General features: G+C 42.3%; 1 protein-coding gene across 8 annotated transcripts in view; it reads left to right on the plus strand.

The window, feature by feature from the left end:
* The first annotated feature begins 2,507 nt into the window (after nucleotides 1–2,507).
* USP40 (ubiquitin specific peptidase 40) overlaps nucleotides 2,508–22,633 on the plus strand; it is an 88,171-nt gene continuing 68,045 nt past the window's right edge. For 3 of the 8 annotated variants that reach the window (XM_049614642.1, XM_049614645.1, XM_049614646.1), the window contains exons 1-8: nucleotides 2,889–3,315; nucleotides 4,494–4,711; nucleotides 7,475–7,542; nucleotides 8,917–9,030; nucleotides 11,704–11,868; nucleotides 13,512–13,658; nucleotides 15,680–15,823; nucleotides 17,196–17,324. In XM_049614642.1, the coding sequence (XP_049470599.1) occupies nucleotides 4,513–4,711; nucleotides 7,475–7,542; nucleotides 8,917–9,030; nucleotides 11,704–11,868; nucleotides 13,512–13,658; nucleotides 15,680–15,823; nucleotides 17,196–17,324 (966 nt within the window). In that variant the 5' untranslated portion in view covers nucleotides 2,889–3,315; nucleotides 4,494–4,512. The other 5 variants (XM_049614643.1, XM_049614644.1, XM_049614648.1 and 2 more) reach the window with 5 other exon arrangements.

Genomic DNA, 22,633 nt, shown 5'->3' on the forward strand with positions numbered 1-22,633 from the left:
GCTCTCTTCCAAGAAGTCTACTCTGAGGACGACATCAGAAACAGCCCCCACCCTCATGCCAGCCACTCACTTTGTCACACCCTTCTATTGTCTCCCTGGAGCCACTTATCACCGTGCACAGCTCTCAAATAGCCTTTTCTCAGTTTCCTCCACTCAAAATTGAGCTCCATGAATGTAGGCACCTCAATATGTCAATCTTATTAATATTACATCTTAGATATCGAGCTAGCCCTGTGCTTGCTACTGAATGCTTATTAAATATAGTTGATGCTTAGGAAATATTCATTGAAGAATGAGTGAAGGAATGAATGGAAAAATAAAGGGCAGCTCATCTCTCCTTGCCACCCTACCCTACCCCCACCGTGCTCTTTCATATCACTCCGTCTCATAACACCTGTTGCTGTCTGATGTGATCATGTTTGCTAGCTTTCCCAGTACTCTCGGCGGCCCAGATAATGTCAGCTGCAGCGAGAGCTGACCTGTCAGGTGCGTCCATCGCTGGAGGCCAGCACACCTGCAGCCATGCCCAGCACCCACAACCGCCCAGAGCGCACTTGCCGAGTGAAGGCTGAACTGTAGCGTGTGGGCCTGATCTGTGCAGGGGCGTGGAAACAGGAGATCAAATCTAGTATGGGGGAGGAAGAGCTGGCAGGACTGTGGTTTGAATGGGGTGGAGTTATAAGGACGGGTGTAGATTCAAGAATGGCTTCTGGGTTTCTTGCACAGGCAGAGGGAGAGGTGATGGGATCACTCACTAACACAGAAGGGAAGTCGATGGGGGCAGGGGGAATGGGGAGATGGATTTAGACCCAAAGGTGTCCGCTGGGTTTGTAATTGGAGGGTAACTGCTGCAGGGGTGACAGGGCAGATACGGCGCAATCCTTGAGTTGGAGACACTGACAAAATGATCATACGTGACTTTGCGAGATTCACGGCTTACAGGAGTGTTACATATAATCCCAAAGGCTTAGTGAAAGAAAATGCCATGTCGTGTCTAGAGAGATGTGGAAAACTTAATGGATGAGTCAGGGTTTGAGATGGGTTTTCATTGGAAGGGAGTGAAGGGAGGATCTGAGAAGACAGATATCCCTCACAGAGAGGACAACGTGAAGCAGGTCACGGAAGCAAGAAAGCAGCACATCTGGAACACTTTAAGTAGAAAACAGGTGAGTAGTGAGAAATACAGCATGAAGGGTGCTGGGGCCACAGTGAACTACGAACAATGAGGAGTTTCTAGAGTAGACACTGGGGAAACGCTGAAGCTTCTCGATAGGAAGTGTGACCTCAGGGTGGATCTCCTAGTGACATGTAGGATGGGATGGATAAAATGAGATTCCACTGAAAAGGCGGTCATCCTAATGCAGGTGAGGCTCAGGGAAGGTCTGATGGGCAGAGGGGGAGCATAGGAAATGAACGAAGTATTGTCCAGGCAACACAAATGGTCGGATTCATGGACAAAAGATGAAGTTTCAAATATAGCTGCAAGACTCTGATGCTGTATGAGAAGGATGATGGTGTTAAGAAATCATTCATTTATTCAACAAATATTTATTAAAAGCCTGTGATGAGCCAGGCACTGTTGAGGTGGCTGGGATACACCTCTGTGGAACCGAGAGCCTGTGTCTTCACGGAGCTGACCTTCAGGCGTTCATTCTGGGTCAGGGAATGGAAGTTTGAGGACTATCTACTTTTAGGAAAAGGAGGATGAAGCACAGCAGACAAGGGAGAAGGAGTCAAAGGGCAGAATATCGCAGGATAGAATATCATGGAACCAGGGAGCAGAGTCATGAAGAGGAGGCTATCAAGGGGGCAAGGTTACCCAGTGATGACTGATGATAACAGGGAATGGCCATTCCCACTGTGGTTTCCTAATCTAAACCTTTAGCTTCCTCCCACTGGTCCTCTGCCTCTGGTTCTTCCTCTACGAACACTCCCTGAATAGTGCAGCCACACTCATCTCCCTAAAATGTTCCAAGTACAGGGGCACCTGGCTGGCTCAGTTGTACAGCAGGTGACTCTTGATCTCAGGGTTGTGAGCTCAAGCCCCACGTTGTGTTTCGAGATTACTTTAAAACACTAAAATCTCAACAAAAAAAGAAAAAGAAAAAAGAAAAAGTTCCAAGTACAAATCCCTTAGGATTTACTTTGACACCGGCTTTGCCATTTTATCTATCGCTATTGCTGTTCTCAATCTCTCAGACCTTCCTGCTGATGTAAAAACGGTGTTCTCCCTGTCTTCCTCGTTGATTCCTGGATGGAAGCTGGATAAGAGAAAGATGCCAGAAGTAGAGCCTGAACAGGCTATTGAAATAGTCCACACTGAAGCTCTCCAAGGGGACGAGAGGGAAATTTTGAGGTTTTTACGTACTCCTGGGTATGCTACTCAGAGTTGGTACAGACAAAATAAACACTGAGGATGTCATAAAGGTTTACGGTTATGTGAAACATTTTTCCATGAAAGAGCGTGGCAAACTTGAAGCCCTACAGTTTCCAATGTGCAGGTAACTTGGAAATTAGCCATGCGAAAAGATTAGTTTGGATTGCGAAAAGCAGTCAATATAAGCTCTTAAAACGTGAACGCACGCGTGGCCGGCGGACCAAACTGACCCGCGCACCCCTGAACAGATGGCATCTCCAACGTAGCCCTCCCACCACGACTCCAGAACTCTGCGGGCAAGAGACTACATTGCCCATAAGGCGCCGCGCGGCGGGCCGGCGCTCTCGCGGGGCGTCCTGGGAAGCGTAGTCCGCGCGTTGCATAAATCCCTCACGCTCCGGGCCGCGGGGCAGCTGCCCACGCAAGCATGGCTGCGCGCAGTAGGGGCGCGTACGTTTGTTTCGACCGTGGGTCTGGGCCGGCTCGTGGGGCTGGGCTTTAGGCAGTAAGTGAGGCTGGCGGCCGGGGTTCCCGGCGTGGGGACGTGGGAGGCGCACGGACGCTGTGGGTGGCACACCTGAGGACGGCGAAGCGAGGGACTGCCCGGGCGGCCTCGGGACGCGGCGCCCTCCTGGCGTGGCGTCAGCGGTGCGCGGCCGCGGGGACCCCTGTCTCTTCGCGCCCCTGGGCTCTGTGGTGGCGTGCAGGGCCTGAGGGCCTGGCCTCGGGCCCCGGCGTGGGGGAGACCGGAATCCAGACCACGAATTCGAGGCCGGACGTTCAAGTTCCATTTTTTTGTGCTTTTTTTTTTTTTTTTTTCTTCTTCTGAGGAACGGGTTGAAAAGGAATATATTGCATTTCAGCGCTTCCTGTCCCTTAGCAACTGTGCTAGGCACTTTATATTTCTCATCTCCAAGTGACCCTCCTCCACTCTCGAGGTGAGACCTTGAGCGGGTCCTGTAGGTTCCCAGACCTAATGTTGGCATCACTGGATACGTGTTGGTGGGGCCTTTAGGCTCGTTGGTTTTAATGGCAGTTTTTTCTCCCAGTGAACCTCCTTCCCGCCCTCTAGCTTTGGGACCATGTCCTAAACTGCCGTAGAGATGAATTTGTTCCATTTAATTCCTTCGAGTGGCATAACTTGGCACAAGGAGTGTGAGAAGCTGAGATTTCAGGAGGTGGTTGAACGTCCCCAGGCCCTTATTAACTCGCAAGAGTCTAGGATTGGCTTTGCCACCCCAGCAGTAGATAAGGGTTAATGAAGGGTTTTCTTTCTTTTTTCACTAGGGATTCCAGTATGCCTTTTTACTTTTTTTATATACATGTTTTTGTTTATTTAGAGAGAGAGAAAACAAAACGTGAGTGGGGGAGGGGTGGAATCTCCAGCAGGCTCCAGGCTGATCGCTCAGGGAAGAACCGACCTGGGGCTGGATCTCACGACTGTGAGATCATGACCTGAGGCGCAGTCAAGACTCACATTGAACTGACTGAGCCACCCAGGTGTCCCTCAATATGCCTCTTTTATTTAAAAAAAAAAAAAAAATTTTTTTTTTTAATGTTTATTTATTTTTGAGACAGAGAGAGACAGAGCATGAATGGGAGAGGGTCAGAGAGAGAGGAAGACACAGAATCCGAAACAGGCTCCAGGCTCTGAGCAGTCAGCACAGAGCCTGACGCGGGGCTTGAACTCAAGAACCGTGAGATCATGACCTGAGCCGAAGTCGGCCGCTTAACCGACCGAGCCACCCAGGCACCCCAATATGCCTCTTTTAAAACAGCTATTATTTATTGCGAGCCAAACCCTATGCACCAAGTGCCTTTCTTAAATTCTCTCAATTGGTTTAAAGGACCTTGAGTGATAGGTGGTATCCCATTGTATATCTAAAGAACACAGGTTAGGTAACTTGCCTGCGGTAACACAGGCAGGGTGTCTTAGCAAGGATGAGAAAATCCAGGTCTTGCAGTCTCCAAAACCCCAAACTACTGGATAAATTTTGTAAGGAACGATTTAAAAGAGACATTCCCAAGCATAAGATAGGGAGGTGTGTGGAAAATGTGTTTTAAAAATAAAAGCATTTGTATAACCTGTCTTTTTTTTTTTTTTTTTTTTTTAAAGGGTAGTATTTAGTGTCACGATGTTTGGGGATCTGTTTGAAGAAGATTATTCCAGTGTGTCAAATTATCAGTATGGAAACGAGAAGAAATTAAAGACCAAGGTTTTGGAGCCACCGGCTCCTAGAGAATTCACCAGTTTAAGCGGAATTAGAAATCAGGGTGGAACCTGTTACCTCAATTCCCTTCTTCAGACTCTTCATTTCACACCCGAATTCAGAGGTATGCTGTGTTACATGCATTTGATTAGTCAGTAATATGTACCCTTGTCTCTACTTGTAATCAATTGTGCAAAATTACAAAAGTATCTTAAAGTTGTATTCCACAGCATGGGTGTATTACTGCTGCTGAAAGACGTAAATTGGTAATTCTCTCTAGAGAAATGTGAAGCTTACATTATCTTAAATATATTCTGTGTGATCACGGTAGTTTTTAGTAACAAAAATAAGACGATGAATTGCTTTTCTGATTCCTATAATTTAAAATACCACATAAAGACAATTTTGTCGTGAGCGCCAGCCTTCATTATTGTTATGCTATTTGTATTTTTAAAATTAAAAAAAATTTTTAATTTCACTAAAGTAATAAACACTCAAGTTACCTAAAACAATTAAATCCTGCCTTTTGGAGCAAGGACGGGATGTCCCATTATTTATACAGTCCACAAACGTTTATGTGCAATTCTGAAATCCAGAATATTCCAATAACCTGGTCTGAACTTGTTTAGCCTCAGAACCCAACCACATGTGAGGCCGTTTATAGTCTTAGCTGTCTCACTTGGGTGGATGTTCATACATTTATTCCAGGAATGTGAACTCCTTAATTAATGGATACTGTTTATCCCAGATCCTGCTGGGGATGTAATGTTAACATATATATAGCTTTCTTCTTATTACCTTTCTCAAAGCTGGAAATTCCAAAGACCCAAGATGTTAGACAAGGGACTATGTGCAAGGAACAGAAACACACTCAATTAGGTCAATTAAAAGGGGGGGTTTACTACAAGAATATAAGGGAATCTCCTTGAAACCGCTTACAGGGAGCCAGCCTGACCTCACTGGACCTTGATTTCTTGCCACTGTATTTCTCTTTATGTTTGTACCATTCCCATCTCTGCAAACTAGCTTCCTCCACAAGGGTCTTAGTCTCTTGGTTTCAATATGAACATTACCTTCACGTGGCCCCTACTGGGGCCTTGAACCACACAGCTGCATGACTGTGCCTCAGCTCTCCACAGTGTCCCCTCATGCTGAGGACAGACAACCTGGCTCATCCTGTGTCCAGTATCTCATCCCCCACTTCCCATCAGTACCGAATTTAGCAAAATTTTTTGACATTTTCTGTTGCTTCTTAGCTTGGAAAGACTTCCTGCCTCCAGAGATTTAGTAAATATTTACCATCATCCCCTTCCCAGGGCCATTCTAATGGATGAAACTGCATGTGGGATTTCAGAGTGAAGCCGTTTGTCCTTGACTCCATCTTGTCCGTAAACATATCTCCCTAATGTATGCAGTTATTCCACCATTAGAGATTTTCAGCATAAATTTCAGCAGATTCCTAGGAGATTAAAAGTCTTTCAAACTTTAATACAGTTGCAGTAGAAAAGTAGCCTTGAAAAGAGACTGAGGAAGGTGATTGGTGGGCAGGCAGTCCAGGTCATAGAGAGGGCACCTGAGCAAAGATAGGGCTGAATGGAGATGGCCACTGAGCAAAAGCCCAGGCCATCTTATTCTCAGCAAAGGAGGTCACTGGCCAAGCACATATCTTAGTGTGGACTGTGCATTCCTTATACGGCTTAGCATGGATCCTGATGCCAACTGAAGAGGAGATACAGTTTTAGAAGGGGTAGGAATTGGCAGAGTACTGGGGGGAGAATAATTTTGGAATCTTCTGGCACAGTACCTTGAGTAGGGCTGGATTGGTTTCCACTGTACTGGTTCAGGGTGACGGAGAGTAGTGGGAAATGATCGTAAAAGTCCTTGTATGGTTTTATGCTTTAACCTTTAGATTGGTAGCTCGTTTCTTCCCATTTCCTGCCTGGAGCTCAGAAGGAGTGTAACATTCGTAATAGTAATCACCTGGGCAGCAGTGGTCTGCAGAGGGAAACAAGACCCATCCCATCCATTCTCTCCCTGGAGTAGATCAAAGTGTCCTAGTAGGGGTTCCCATGTGGTTTGAATGTCGACTTCCCATAAGATTCAGATATGCCCCATTGAGCGACATGCCTAGACTTGGGAGTATAAAACAGTTGTGGAGACTAGCACTCCAGGTAAGGTCACTACCATCTGTTACTACCCTTAACACAGAAAAGACATTGTTATACTAAAAACGAAGGGTGTGATCTCAGAGATCAAGGTGGTCTTTCTCTTCAAAGATGGTTGAAAGCTTCACATGTGGCTTGTAAATGAACATGTGATACTTTTATATATTGTATGTTTCCTCATGTGGCTTTTGGGACCCACTGCCATAGGCAATATAAAACCCTCAAAGATTTCTGATATTACCGTTTGTACTTTCATAAGCATCGTTTTCCTTGTGTAGATCTTCCCTACTGAAACCTTAGCATGCCACTTTATAGAGTCAGTGGTTAAAAGTAATGTTATCATGGGGCGCCTGGGTGGCTCAGTTGGTTAAGCGTCCGACTTCGGCTCAGGTCATGATCTCGTGGTCTGTGAGTTCGAGCCCCGCATCAGGCTCTGTGCTGACCGCTCAGAGCCTGGAGCCTGTTTCAGATTCTGTGTCTCCCTCTCTCTGACCCTCCTCCGTTCATGCTCTGTCTCTCTCTGTCTCAAAGATAAATAAACATAAAAAAAAAAGTAATGTTATCAGGAAATAAAATGTATGGAGTCACAGTATAAACATTGCCACAATCATACTTCAGAATCTCTAACTGATTTTATTTACTGGAGGCTTTGGCTTTCTAAAACAGTTTTCTAAAATGAAATAATGACGTTTCTCTATCACTGATTCTACCTTTTTGTTTAGAAGCCTTATTTTCCCTTGGCCCAGAAGAGCTTGGTTCATTCGAGGATAAGGATAAACCTGATGCAAAGGTATTAAATCTGTGATTTACAGGTGTTTTTGTGGGGTTTTTTTTTTTTTTTGGAGTATTGAAATTTTTTTTTTAATGTTTATATTTATTTTTGGGACAGAGACAGAGCATGAGCAGGGGGAGGGGCAGAGAGAGAGGGAGACATAGAATCCAAAGCAGGCTCCAGGCTCTGAGCTGTCAGCCACAGAGCCTGACGCAGGGCTCGAACTCATCAACCATGAGATCATGACCTGAGCCAAAATCGGAGGCTCAACCGACTGAGCCACCCAGGCGCCCCTGAGGAAATGTTTTTCTGAGTAAGGAATTAAGTTCCTTGCTCATAGAAATCCATAATTTTATTAATTACTGAATATTAATCTTTATTTTCAGAAAAGTGATTTGGCTCATACACCGTACTGGTAAGGGAATCTTCCTCCCCAAAAAGAATTATTTCTCCAAATATAGTGCTGGAGTGGCTTTATAGACACAACCTGATCAAGAAGATATTCGCAAATGACCCACACTAGCCTACCAAAAAATCTCCCTAATACTCACATATGTAACAACAACAAAACTTAGACACTGGTGCTGTTTTAATTTAGTAGTCTGGAAATAAACCACGTGAGGAATTGGTTTATTAAAAGTGCATTTCTAATCGTGTCCCTCCTTGCCTAAACACCATTCAGAAGTTTATTGCTTTCAGGCTAACATCTGCACTTCGTAATAGTAGTCTTCTGTGATCCAGCCCAGTTCTTCTGAGACCACCTGTGTTGCGAAGAGGCAATTTTTACCTATTTCCTTTTCTTCCCCATCTCCTGCACGTCATACTTTGTAACATGTAATAAAAATGTGGCGGCAATGATGTCAGATTGCCATAAAGGTGTGTAAAGTCTTACTCTCACTTTAGATACTTAAGTCCAGTCTGCCCACGAGGCTCTGAGCAACATTCTCTGCCTGCCCTAACCTGCCCCACACCAGATAAAGCAGGAAGCAGGTGAGGTGTCCAGACTCCAGAGTGAGTGAAAATCGTGACTGGAAAATTCCTCCTGGGGAGTGTGTCTCTGAGAGATTTTAGAGAGGGAGCGAACTAGTAGAGACTGAAACCACTGCGAGTAATCGGGTGGTTTCTTAGAACTATTTGGGTGTTAGTAATGATCGTGTACCGTGTCGAGGTAGAAAACTCCAGATAGCTAAAGCTTTTTGGATTGAATTAGAATCTTAATAAAAAGTGAATCTTAGTTCACCCTGTGTAATAGTTATAAACTTCCTCCTGATTGAAGTGAATGGACTAGGAGAAAGGAGAAAACTGGTTTGCCGTTCTTTTTAAGCTCCCTGCCCCCAGAGACACTTAAAGGACCTCATTTAGAGATGCACACCTCATTTGCTTCTCTTTCAGGTTCGAATCATCCCTTTACAGTTACAGCGGATGTTTGCTCAGCTTCTGCTCTTAGACCAGGATGCAGCGTCCACCACGGACCTCACTGACAGCTTCGGGTGGACCAGCGATGAGGTACGAAGGTCAGCTTCTCCAAGGAACAGAGTTATCAGCAATAAAGAGTAAATGTTGGTTTAATAACAGTATCTGACTTCCTTTCATTTTGTCTTAGAGTCTCAAGAAATAGATGAAATATTTGCTTTTCACGTTCAATAATTACAAGCCAGAAATCTATTTCTAGACACTTGCTCTATGCGAGATTTTATGAATGGGTGTGATTTGGCTTCGGAGAGAGGGTTGTGGACGCAGGGAGAGGACACAGGGAGACTTGTACAGTCCCTGTCCTTTATATAGTCTAGTTGAGATAACGGTGTCTATTACACGGAAATTCTCATTTATGTAACAAATTGCTAACCAGCTTAAAAAGCGGCCGACAACAATTCTGTCTGTCTTGATGACATGCCTTTTGTGTTTGAATCTGGGTATTCTCATTGGAACATTTGCTTCAAGGAAAACGGTGAAAACATTCTTAGCTGGTCTTTTCATTTTTCTGTCCTGCTTCCCTCCTGACTCTTCATTTTCTTCCCGTATCCTACTGTGTGTGCACGTTCTCTCGTTTTCTGTTGGAGTTTCTAAAGGGTACTTCACTACATGCAAACACGAAACATGTCAGCAGCGAGTAAAGGTGCTTGTTGTCGATATTGATGAGCTGTGATTTTTTAATGGAGTAGATGTATTCTTACAAGAGACAGGTGTGGGAGACTATTGCAGAATTTAAAGAGGCAATGACCAGAAAAACGTAACATTGCCTTCAAAGATAAACTTTGAACTGTGGTCTTCTAATGACGAGCAACTCCTAAACCAGATGATGCTGTGAGGTTGAAGAGGTACGGCTTGGGTTTTGAAGTGAAGTGGGGTATTACGCAGTTAAGTTTCTGGGTTAGAGCAGGCGTTTAGGGTCAAGTCCTTCTTCTTTCCTTGTTTTAAAAATGACAGCTTTGTGGGACGCCCGGGTGGCTCAGTCAGTTAAGTGTCCTACTCTTGGTTTTGGCTCAGGTCATGATCTCTCAGTTCGCGAGTTTGAGCCCCACATCGGGCTCTGCGCTGACAGTTGCAGACCCTGCTTGGGACTTCTCTCCCTCTCTCTCTGCCCTCTCCCGCTTATGCTTGCTCTCTCTCAAAATAAATGAATAAACTTAAAAAAATAATAATTATAAAAACATTTAAAAATGACCACTTCGTTGAGCTGTAATTCACATGCCATAAAATTCACTCATAAGGGTACGAGTCAGCAGCTGTTCAGTATGTTCACAGACTTGTACAACCATCACTGCGGTCAGCTTTAGAACGTTTTCACCACCCCAAAAAGAAACCCCATACCCATTAGCAGACACTCTCCCCCCAGACCCTGGCAACCACTCATCTACTTTCTACCCTTATGGATTTGCCTGTTCTGGACATTTCACAGAAAGGGAGTCATACAATATGTGATCCTTTGTAACTAGCTTCTTTCACTTAAATCATGTCTCCAGTTTCGTTTGTGTTCACATCAGCACTTCATCCATTTTTATTGCCAAGTAATACTGTACAAGAGGGATATGCCACGCTGTGTTTCAATCTAGTCATCTGCTGATGGATTTTCCTTTTAGATCATGAGCTGCCACTGAGTTGCTGATTTCATACTCTTAAAGCACTGAAAACATTATTTATTACTTTCTAAATAAAACCTCTCAGGAAACCCTCTAGGACTGGTAGAGAGGGACTCTGAGGCACCTTTTGCAGCCTCAGAATTATTCAGAAACAGAGCCTGCACACTTCCACACGGTCCCTTCAGAGCCAGTGATACTGGAGAAATTTACATGCTGTAGTATCTCAAAAAATCAAGAAAAAAGATCCTGAAGCCCACTTCTTGCTCCAGCTTTCATCCACTTTATCAGCTTCTTTTCACTCCCTCATGGTCTCTACTTCTGCACCTTTCATTTGTCCCTCTACCTCCTTTCTACCTTCTTGTCCAAGTCACTCATGACATCCACGGGCCAAGTTCCAGGAGACACTTCTCTGTTCTGAGCGGGCTCTCGAGAGCACTCCCTGCCTGCCCCCCCCTTAACGCACCAGCTTCTGCTGCTTCCTGTGACTCTCCCCCGGCCCTGGCTCTTCCTCCTCTGCTCCACTTCTGAGTGTTGGCGTCCCCTTGGCTCTGGATTATCAGTTGTGCTTAAGGCGCTCGGTGTGTTCACACACAGCTGCATGACCCCTGGTGGAGTGAAGCAAGTTGCTTCAGAATTTTTCTCAGCACTGTGTTAGTCGGTCTGCATGTGCAAACAGTAAATTCTGGTTCTTTTCAAATGCTGGTAATTCGGATCCCCTGATGTAAGGGAGATTTTGCTGTGCATACACTGCCGGCTCTTAGACACTGCTCTGTGCCTGCTGTGTTCTCCCTCCTCTCCTGTGGTGTGGCCGTGTGTGGTTTCCCACAAGAATGAAAGCACTTTCCAGTTTTCAAGTGAGTTGAGTTGTATGTACACACTGAACACCCCTGTTCATGTTTTCATTTTGTAGTGAAAGTAAAAACAGTGGTGATCTCTTCACCTGCTCTCCGTTTGCTTAGCCCAGTCATCCTTGTATTTGATCAAGGCTTAACTTTGGATTTCTAGATAAATCTTATGTTTTGTAACTAATACCACTTTAAAAATCTGTTTTTAAAAACCTGAAGCACAAAATCACATTTAAAAGTTACCTGTTTTATAGGAAATGAGGCAACATGATGTGCAAGAACTGAATCGAATTCTCTTTAGTGCTTTGGAAACTTCTTTAGTCGGGACCTCCGGCCATGACCTCATCAATCGTCTGTATCACGGGACCATTGTTAACCAGGTTGTTTGTAAAGAATGTAAGAATGTCAGTGAAAAGCAGGTGAATATATATACAAGAGTGTTTTAGTAATAAGTTATATCATAAATTATAATTCACATAATTAAGTCTGTGATCTGTAATACCACATGAGGATTAAAGCGTTTGTTACTAGAAATAACTTTATCAGTTATTTTCTTTTACTCCACCTACACCTAAATCCTGAGTTTATGATTCAGATTTCTTCATATAAACTAAAAGAAGCAAATATCTTAAAACGTAGCTTTAATCTTTTCTTCAGTACTCTAATCTTTAGAAAATAGATTTGGGGAATGTTTATAGGTAGAGATCTGTGGCCTCATGAGCAGACCCAATTTCATGGTTGGTTGGAGTATTGTAACAAAAGTTAATTAAGGAAGTGATAGAAATAGAGAATACTAAAGAATGTTTACATTGACAAACACCTATAATTAAGTATTGGATTTAGTTTATTAATATCCTTTAGAAAATTCATTTGTATGTGTGAGCTTATGTTGTCCATTTAATCTACTTGAAAATTAGATATTGGAAATTTGCTCCTGTAAATATAATGTCTCTGCTTGCTTTATAAATCTTACCCAGCACATAGTTGCATCACTGAACAGTTTGTCCCTTAATAGCCTCTTTTTATTATGGCAAGAGTTCTAGAAAATTGCTGTATTTGACTGTATGAGTAAAATATTAAATGCCATTTTCTAAATGTTGCATTAATTGCTTCTTTGGATATATGTATACTTTTCCTTTTTTTTAATGAAAGAGTTGGGGTAAAAAAAAAACTTTTTGGTCCTTTTTGCCTGTGCTGATAGAGGATTTGGTCAGCTTAATTTGGAAATATTAAGACGTTGTGTGTCTTTGGATTACCATATGATTGACTTAACTACACTGTAATAATTCACAAAATAATTTTAAGACATAATGTACATGAAGGCACCTAATAAGTTATAGACATCAACTTTTCATAGGTACATATTATAAACTACATATAAATGTTGTTTCTGTTCCTTTAGATTTCCACCATGAGCTAGTTAGTACTATTATTTTACAGTCCCTGTAATCCCTTAGGGCAATGCTGTTACACCCACAGAACTATGTATGATTGAAACTGATCAGATTTCACGTGTTTAGAAGTTATAAGTTGCAATTGAAATGTAGTTACAGCAGACTTGACAGACTGCTGTTTGCAAAATACTGTCCTCTTTTCAGAAAAATACCTTTTTATGCTGGCTCAAAATAATTAATTTTCTTACAACTCCCGTAAACCAGCCCTAGCAGAAGATGAAGAAGCGGGGTTTACATTAGAGGGTCCAGCCCTGCCTGTGCCGTTCTAGCCTAGAGACGAGACAGAACTCGTAAGCACTGAACACATACGCTTGTCAGTCCAGATGTGTGTTCAGTGGCTTATTTCCAACTAAAGTAAGTTTTACTGTAGCTGCCGGGAACTTACAGACTAGTTCGTGACATATTTTAGGCCAAATTACAGTTTGATTTAGGGTAATACTGTGTGATGAATTTCACAGTATCCAATCAGGCCATCTGTCCCCTCATACTACGTACAGTGTTTTAGGGAAAAGTTATCTGTTATTCCCAACATATGTAGGAGTTGGTGATGTGTTTGTGAACCACTGTGAGATTGTTTTCTTTCAATATGACATTCATGTGTGTTTCAGGAAGACTTCTTAGATCTCACAGTAGCAGTCAAAAACGTATCAGGTTTGGAAGATGCACTCTGGAACATGTATGTAGAAGAGGAAGTTTTTGACTGTGACAACCTGTACCACTGTGGGACTTGTGACAGGCTGGTTAAAGCAGCCAAGGTAAAGACAGACACCTGCCTTCTCTTGGGCGCCCCCTCCGCACTCGGCAGCACCAAGGTTTGTCAAGTGAAGCCAACTTGCGTGAGAAAGTCTGGAGGATACACAGGAAGCCCCTAATTGCAACCGAGGAGCGAAAACACCTTTCCATTCCACAAATCTGTATTTTAATTTTTTACAGTAAAGCATTTTTTTACGTTTTCAACCCAACAGTTCTCACAACTTCTTTCCCTCCCAAGAAAAATATATCTGTACCTCAGCATTTCTTAAAAACACTTTTTTTTTTTTTTTAATAGACTGCCCATATCCTTGCTTTTGGCAAAGTACCACTAGGAGGAAGGCGGTATGTTTTTGTTTCTGCCAAAAAGCTCATTGCGCTTTTCTTTCTTTGCCTCCTGCTGTGACAAAAGACGGCCTCATTTCCTGCACATGTGGTTATTTTACGATATTGACAGATAACACCTCCCTGACTCTAGCAAATCGAATAAGCCCTTTCCTCCTCCCACAGAGGAGGGAAATACTCAGCCAGAGTGCTTCCTTTCTCACTGTGGGGATGACAGGAGGGCTAAGCCTTAGTGACTAAGCCACTGCTGCCAGATGATGCCATAGGCTGCCCGGTCAGTGGTTACTGAGCACTGGCTTCAGGAGCCACCACCGAAGATGGGTCTTTGCAGGTATTCTGTGTGACAGAGAGCACCATCCCTGGAGCTGACAGTTACTAAATTTTCCAACAAAATGAGGACTGATTTCGATAACACAGAATACTGATTTAGCTCCTGGAGGTTGTAGGTGAGAATGTAAAAAACAAATGAAAAACGAAAAACAAACTCCACGCCTGTAGCTTTTCACAATAGGATTTGAAACCAGTGTGAATGTGACATTCTTTAGTATGCATTTCCATCCAGCCTTTGCCTTTTTGTGACACACGGAGAGGTTCATTGTTTTGCTTATTTATTTGGTATTTCACCTTTGGTATCACAACTACAGTCTAGTAAAATAAATATAAAATTCAGAGGATGAAAGGTCTCGGAAAGATACGTAAACACGTTCTTTGTTTTGGTTGAACTTAATTAGCACATTAGTAAAACAACCCTGAGCTCAACAAAAGCAGTTCTTGTATGTCAGTGGTATGTCATTGGTTTAATTTTTTTTCAATGGAAATTTTTTGATCTTGATATTTTTTAAATTGCATCCTAAATTTCAGTTTGGTCGTGCTACCTAAATTAATGTAGATTTCCTTATTCTGAGCACAGTCACTTTTCTCAGCCTTGTTGTAGATGAGATACTCGGGTTTTTTAGGTGTATTTTTTTTTTTAAACTTCTTGGAAAATCTGCCATGTCATGTTGCCATTTTCTCACTTAACTTTTTTTTTAACCCCCAATTTGTGGAATTGTCTTAAATATATTTTTAAGAACGTTAGATATTTGTATGTAAGGATGATAATACCATTAACGATGATTTAACAGATGAGAAGGTTTTTTTGCCACCCCCTAGCCAGCATACCATTAGAGCTAAGACACTGGGGGGAAGCTGATGACTTTTAAATAAAAAGCAGCTTCATTTAGTGCTTTGTCTTAAAACAAGGAAACAAAAATATTTTTTTTATCTGCTTTAAAGGGCATTCATTATAAAACCCCAATCATTGGGTCCTTTGTCCTGGGCAAAGGAGGAAGGTGAAACGCCAGGGCTCATGCAGGGAGGGAGCACTGTTAGAATGGGGAGCACCAGTTACAACATGTTTGTTGGACAGCTTTGATTTTGGGATATCCGCGCTAAAAACATGAACTCGGGTTGTAACTTTTTAGTTGTAAACATAAGTAAGTGATAAATCACCTTTGGTCCCATGAAATAGATGAGTTCATGTCAGCTGAATTGAATCCAAGGTGATGAATTTATGTGATTTAAGGACATTATTTCTCTTAAAACTGCATCATGGGTTGCCTTTTCAGATCTTAAGATATCTTACATATTCTTTTCTATAACTCTGCTTTTTAAAAAACTGTAAAAATTTTTCTTTTAACAGTCGGCCAAATTACGTAAGCTGCCTCCCTTTCTTACTGTTTCATTGTTAAGATTTAATTTTGATTTTGTGAAGCACGAACGATACAAGGAAACTAGCTGTTACACGTTCCCTCTCCGGATCAATCTCAAGCCTTTTTGTGAACAGGTTTGAACTTTTATTTTGAAATTTTTTCTTTTACCCTGTCAGGATTTAATCTTTATCGGCCTGGTTTTCAGTTGACTTACTGCAGAATCTTTCAACCTGGCTCTGTTAACATTTTGAGTTGGGTCATTCTTTGTTGTGAGGTCTATGTCCTATGCATTGTAGGATTTTAAGCCGCATCCCTGGCCTCTACCCACTAGATGACAGTAGCATCCCACCCTCCCACCCCACCCCTAGTAGTGACAAAAATGTCTTCAGACCTTGCCAAATGTCCATGTCTCCTGGGGGGAGAGGGTTGGTAAAATCAGTCCCAGCTGAGAACCACTGGTTTATTACAGTCCTTTTGAATTTCTGAAGTATGGTTTGTTCTCAGTTCTTTTTATTAAACTCTCCTTGGAAGATCTTTGAAAGGAAAATTTAAGAACGAAATTAGAAATGACCCTACGTTAGGAGAGATTACCATTAATTCGTACTTTGCTATTTGGATTTAGTTTACATGAGATGCAGTAATGAATTACACATGTAGAAAGTGAACAGGTAATGGGAACTTCGCTAGAGTTGATAATCCTTGAGACACGTAATTTAAAAACAAATTATTACAAGCAACCTACTTTATAAGCCATTTTAAACTATTGTCTATATAATCACTATACATGCCAACATCAGAGCCACGAGACTGCTGTGTTTCTTATTTACAAATCATTATATGTTCATTAAGACCAGGACATTTATTAATTAACTACTGAATTTCTATGTATAAAAGTAATATTTCATTTATTCTTAAATTCAGATGGGCCTTCCTCTACTTCAAGCCTAATTTCTGAGCTTTTTGGGTTTTATTTTATTGGGACATACGGAATGAACAGTTTTTCCAGCATAAGTTAATATACTTGTCCCCCTCCATTTACTGCCTGAATAAAACAGGATAATTGAGTTAATTCTTTTTTTTTATTTTCCAGTTTTACTGAGAAATAATTGATAGACATCACTCTGTAAGTTGAAGGTGTATAGCATGATAAGTTTTGATTTACGTATATTGCGAAATGATGGCCACCACAGGTTTAGTTAACAGCCACTGTCTCCTATAGAAAAACTTTAGGCCCTTTTTAAAACAGTAGTTTGTCACATTATTTTAACATGCTTTGAAATAACAGAAGTGAAATAGGTAAAACATTGAGCACTTAGCTAGGAAATTGACCATAATTTTACTTTTCGATTTCTATATTAATGAAAAAAATTATCACTTTGCATCTGTTTGTATCTCTCATCTTTTGCCTGAACCAGAAATACTAGTTACTTTCCAAGTAAATAAGTTTCTCAGATAATTGGCACCTTTCAAGTAAACTATCAATGTTTATGCTCTTTTCTCTTATAGAGTGAATTGGATGACTTGGAGTATGTTTATGACCTCTTTTCGGTTATTATCCACCAAGGTGGTTGCTATGGAGGACATTATCACGTGTATATTAAAGATGTCGATCATTTGGGAAACTGGCAATTTCAAGTAAGCATAGAAATTAGTTTAGAAGTATCTTTGCACTTTTTCCCTTTTTTGGTCTTACTGTTTTGGTGAAAATGACCTTTTGCCATTTATTATATGTATTTACCCTAGAAAATTTTTATAGGGAAGCAAAGTTAATAGTTAGAAGTTTGAAATTTTTATTTCTATTTACTTTTTTTTTTTTTAATTTTTTCAACGTTTTTTATTTATTTTTGGGACAGAGAGAGACAGAGCATGAACGGGGGAGGGGCAGAGAGAGAGGGAGACACAGAATCGGAAACAGGCTCCAGGCTCCGAGCCATCAGCCCAGAGCCTGACGCGGGGCTCGAACTCACGGACCGCGAGATCGTGACCTGGCTGAAGTCGGACGCTTAACCGACTGCGCTACCCAGGCGCCCCTGAAATTTTTATTTCTAAAACGTTTCATACAGAAGAAAAACCAGCCTAGTACAAACACTTTCTATATACTCTTCACCTGGATTCTTTAGTTGTTAACAATTCACCAAATTTGGGGCACCCGACTGGCTCAGTCGGAAGCACACGTGGCTCTTGATCTCAAGATCCCCACGTTGAGGGTAGAAATTACTTAAAGAGGGGCGCCTGGGTGGCTCAGTCGGTTGAGCGTCTGACTTCAGCTCAGGTCATGATCTCACAGTTTCTGAGTTCGAGCCCCACGTCAGGCTCTGTGCTGACAGCTTAGAGCCTGGATCCTGCTTCAAATTCTGTGTCTCCCTCTCTCTCTGCCCCTCCCTCACTCGTGCTCTGTCTCTCTCCGCCTCTCAGAAATAAAGAAAACGAATTAAAAGAAAGAAAGAAATTACTTAAACTTTAAAAAACAACAACAATGGAGCACTTGGGTGGCTCAGTCGGTTAACCTTCTGACTCCTGATTTCAGCTCAGGACATGATCTCGCAGTTCGTGAGATCAAGCCATGCGTCGGGGTCTGCGCTGACTGTGGAACTTGCTTGGGATTCTCTGTCTCCCTCTCTCTCTCTGCCCTTCCTCCCTCCCCGCCGCTCCCCAGCTGGCCTTTTCTCTCTCCCTCTTTTTCAAAAATAAACATTTTAAAAACAACAGCAATTTTCCAAATTTGTGCAAACACACAGCTAACATCGTAGGAGTGCTGAACCATTTGAAATTAAGCTGAAGACATTAGGCCCCTTTACTCCTAAACACTTGAGTATTTATCTCCTGAGAACAAGGATGTTCCCTTACACAAGCATAGATCACAATCAGAAACTTTAACATTGAAACATTTCTACTCTCTAATAAAGAGTTTATATTCAGATTCTACCAGTTGTCTTCCGGATCCTTTACAGCATTTCTTCCCCACTCTAGCGTCAAGTGCAGGTCCCACGTTATACTTAGTTAGCACATCTCTTAAGTCTCCTTTAATTGGTAACTGTTCCTCGGCTTTTCTGTCTTTCATGGCACCGACCAAAGATGATAAAGATTTTCTTCTTGTATTGTCTTCTAAAAGTTTTATAGTTTTGCCTTATATATTTAAAACTTCTCAGTCTTGCGGCGCTTGGGTGGCTCAGTCAGTTAAGCATCGACTTCGGCTCAGCTCATGATCTCACAGTTCGTGAGTTCGAGCCCCGCGTCAGGCTCTGTGCTGACAGCTCAGAGCCTGGAGCCTGCTTCAGATTCTGTGTCTCCCTCTCTCTCTGACCCTCCCCGCTCACGCTCTCTCTCTCTCTCTCTCTCTCTCTCTCAAAAATAAACATTAAAAAACTTAAAACTTCTCAGTCTTCCCAGAATGGTTTCCTGTGAATGGTGTGTGACTTTCCCCCCCGTTTAGGTATCTGGTTGCCCATTCCCATTTATTGAATAATCCATTCTTTCCCCACCAATCCCCAGTGCCAGTTTTGTTCTGTCAGTTATTTGCGTATGAGTCCATTTGGGCATCTATTGTGTTCATTGTTCTTTTTTCTGTTGGTAGGCAGATACCACGTTGTTAATTTCTGTAGCATTATCATTAAGTCGTGATCCAGGCAAGTCTCCCTGTATGTTGTTATTCTTCAGGAGTATTGTTACTGTTTTGGCCTTTTACTCTTCTGCAGACATTCCTTAGAACCAGCTTGTCAGTATTCTCACACATGTACACACCTTCTCAGAAGTAGTAGAGTTTTGAATCTAGATATGTAAACCAGATAGATCTTTTCATATTTTAGAGCTTCTTACAAAAAAGCTTTGTAATTTTCTTAAGATGTTCTGAAGGAAAGCACTAACTGAAGTCTTAGTTCCAATTAATTGCAGTGGGAAAAGTAAGGTGTAACACACCAACCCCAGCCTCTTGGCCAGCTTTCTAACGTATAACTAGAACACAGTGAAATGTCAGTATGTAAGTTACAAGCCATCATGGTAGGAATAGGATGCTTACGACAGCTTCCTGACGATCAGACAATTGGGGTTGTTCGTGAATAGTTGGCCACACGCAGTGGTATCGCTTCTCTTGGTGCCAGCAGTGTTGCAGATGCATGTTCTACCTGTTGGTGTTTGCTTTCCAGAGCACCTGTCTGCATTTCTGATGCTCTGTCAGTTGTACTTGGATATTAAAAAGCATTTGGATGTTTAAAAAGTCACACTGTTCCACCAAGAAGATGTTCTGTGGGGCTGTGGCCATACTTTGTATTTCTTGGACTATTTGTGGCTAGCGTACGAAATGCAATTACCATTAGTTTATTGATTTTTACAACCAACCATCTCGCTAAACGCCTCTTATATTGCAGACATGTTTGGAGAAGGACTGGTTTGTGTCCCCCTTTCCGGTCCGTTACCTTCCATTTCGTTCTGGGCCGAGAGCGCCACGGAAGCATCACTCTCGGGTGCTTGTGCCACGTTTGCCAAGACGTTAGGTGTGGGGCACATTCCCAGTCAGGTGAAGGGAAGTTCTTCTGCCCTCATCTGCTCTAATTCAGCCCTCAGTGTGTCCGTACTTAGTTCGCGCCGATTCTTATCATACTACCTTTCTTCATGCTGCTGTCTTTAGTGTCCGGGGTCCCGTAGCAGAGACCTCTGGTTCTCTAAGCAGCCGTTCTCCCCCCACCCTTTTCAGACGATTAAATTAGCTCAGTTCCCTTCTCTCTAAAAGATGATGTTGAAGGTTTTTCTTAGTTTCTGATACAAGCTTGAGGACAGATCCAATAAATACCGGGTTGTTCATTTATTTTTTTTCTCTTTGCCTTGCCCGCCGTGGTCTTGACTTCTTTTTTCCAGCTCCGCCCTCGTCTGTGTAACCTTGTTTTCCAGTGTTGCCCTGTCTCTTCAGTCCGAGAGAGCACTCCCACTTTCTGCACCGGTCAGATGCCAGGGCAGGGAGCGTGTCTCCGCTCCCCTCAATACCCACAGCAGATTTTCTTCAGCCGCTGTCTGATTTCCGGCACTTTTATAGTTGATGAGATTTATCATCAGTCTTTGTTCTTCTGCAGTTTCATTTTCAAGTTTATCGTGGAGGTCACACACACAGGTGGACTCCTGCAGTGCTGCGGTAGTGTGTCTCAAGCATTGATGCTGTCTTCCGTGTCTTTGTTTTGGGTTGTGCTTCCTTGGATATCCCTGCCCTTTTGTGTTCATTTCCTCAGAGTTAATTAGCTCTTTTCTAGCATCATTGGGCTCTTCTCCTGGTTCTGTTATGTGACTGGGGAAGAGAGACAGGCATTCTTTCGTTTGGTTTTGCTCTCTGCACTGCCTCTCTACACTTGACGCTTTGTTACTTTAGCAAGGTCTTTCTTGGGGCTTAAAGAACAATCAGAATGCTTCCCTTCGTGCTTGGTATATTTTACTATTCATGCCTTCTATGAAGCATCCCGTTTGTTAAATTTTTTCCTTTGTTCTTTCAGAATCACTAATTTTTTCATCCAGAGCTTTGTGATGTTCAAATAATGATTAATGCTTTAAAAATTTCAACCTCAATATGTACATCTGCACACTGCTTATCTTTGTATTGCCATTATGCTGAGAGACTGCTTGTGCCTAGAGACATAGGATTCCAAATATTCTAATCATAGCTGCATGTTCTTTCTGCTTATAGTTTGGCAATTTCTTCTTCCTTTCAAGGAGCCGTTCCCTGCGTTCATGGAGTTCTTTAGTAGCTGCTGTCTGCAAAGGAATAACTTTCATGACCAATCTGACATAATTTTCATGAGTTTAAAGTCAGCTTTCCAGGGGTGCCTGCCTGGCTCAGTTGGTAGAGCATGGGACTCTTGATCTTAAGGTTGTAAGTTCAAGCCCCACGTTGGGGGTAGAGTTTACTTTAAAAAACAATAATTATGTATTATATGATATAATATAGTATAGTGTATAAAGGCAACATTTTAGTCTCCTTAGTGTATCTAGAAGATGATCCCTTTTCTTCTAGTATGGAGGCCATTCACTGCAAAATGTGACTCTAGATCTGGTTGTAAAAAGGAGCCTGATCTTTGCTTTCTGCTTCCTTTTTTTTTCCCCCCTGTTTATTTTGAGAGAGAGGAGGGGAAGGTTAGAGACAGAATCCTAAGCAGGCTCTGTGCTGGTAGCGCTGAGCCCAACATAGGACTCAAACCCACAAACCGTGAGATAATGACCTGAGCCAAAATCAAAAGTCAAATGCTTAACCGACTGAGCCACCCAGGTGCCCCTGCTTTTTGCTTCCGGAGAGACCTTTTGCTTCATTGATGGTTGTTGACATCACTTTGAATATTACCTTGCACATTTGAAGAAAGGGGTCAGAGAAGCCTTCACAACAACTCCCAGTAGGCAGCCCAGAGCTAGTTCCTACTGTCCAGACAAGGCCAAGGTTGGACACTGGCAGAGTGGAGGAGGACTGGGCCTAGCCTGTCGGTTACCCACACCAGCGAGACACGTAGGGGCAGTGCTGGCCTGCCTTTCCTCTTCTACCATTTTTAAACCTCTTATTCTTTAGTCATGTCTTTAAACATATTATTTTATTATTCTGATAATTGCAGTATCTGAAGACTTTGTAGGTCTGCTTGGATATCTACTGCTTCTATTTCCTTGGGATTTTGTTATTTTAGACTGTAGTCTTGCTTGATTGGTGGTTTTTTTAAGAACATGATTTACTGGAGTAATTCATGGGCTAGGTTGAAAGTGCCTTCCTCTGAGAAAGATAAGTTTTTGTCTCTACCACATGCCTAGGGTCCCTTCCAACCCTTAACTTTGACCTAGTGGTTTTGGAGCCATACCATGTGGGCCACAAACCCAAGCGGGGACTTGTGATTATAAATTTAGAGGAGGTGTTTTTCTACCTTCATCTAGTATCAAAGTAAAAGCAAGTTTCTCATTGTTTTTTATTGTGGGGTGGATTTTTCTAG

Source organism: Panthera uncia, assembly GCF_023721935.1.
Source record: "Panthera uncia isolate 11264 chromosome C1 unlocalized genomic scaffold, Puncia_PCG_1.0 HiC_scaffold_3, whole genome shotgun sequence".
NCBI lineage: Eukaryota > Metazoa > Chordata > Mammalia > Carnivora > Felidae > Panthera > Panthera uncia.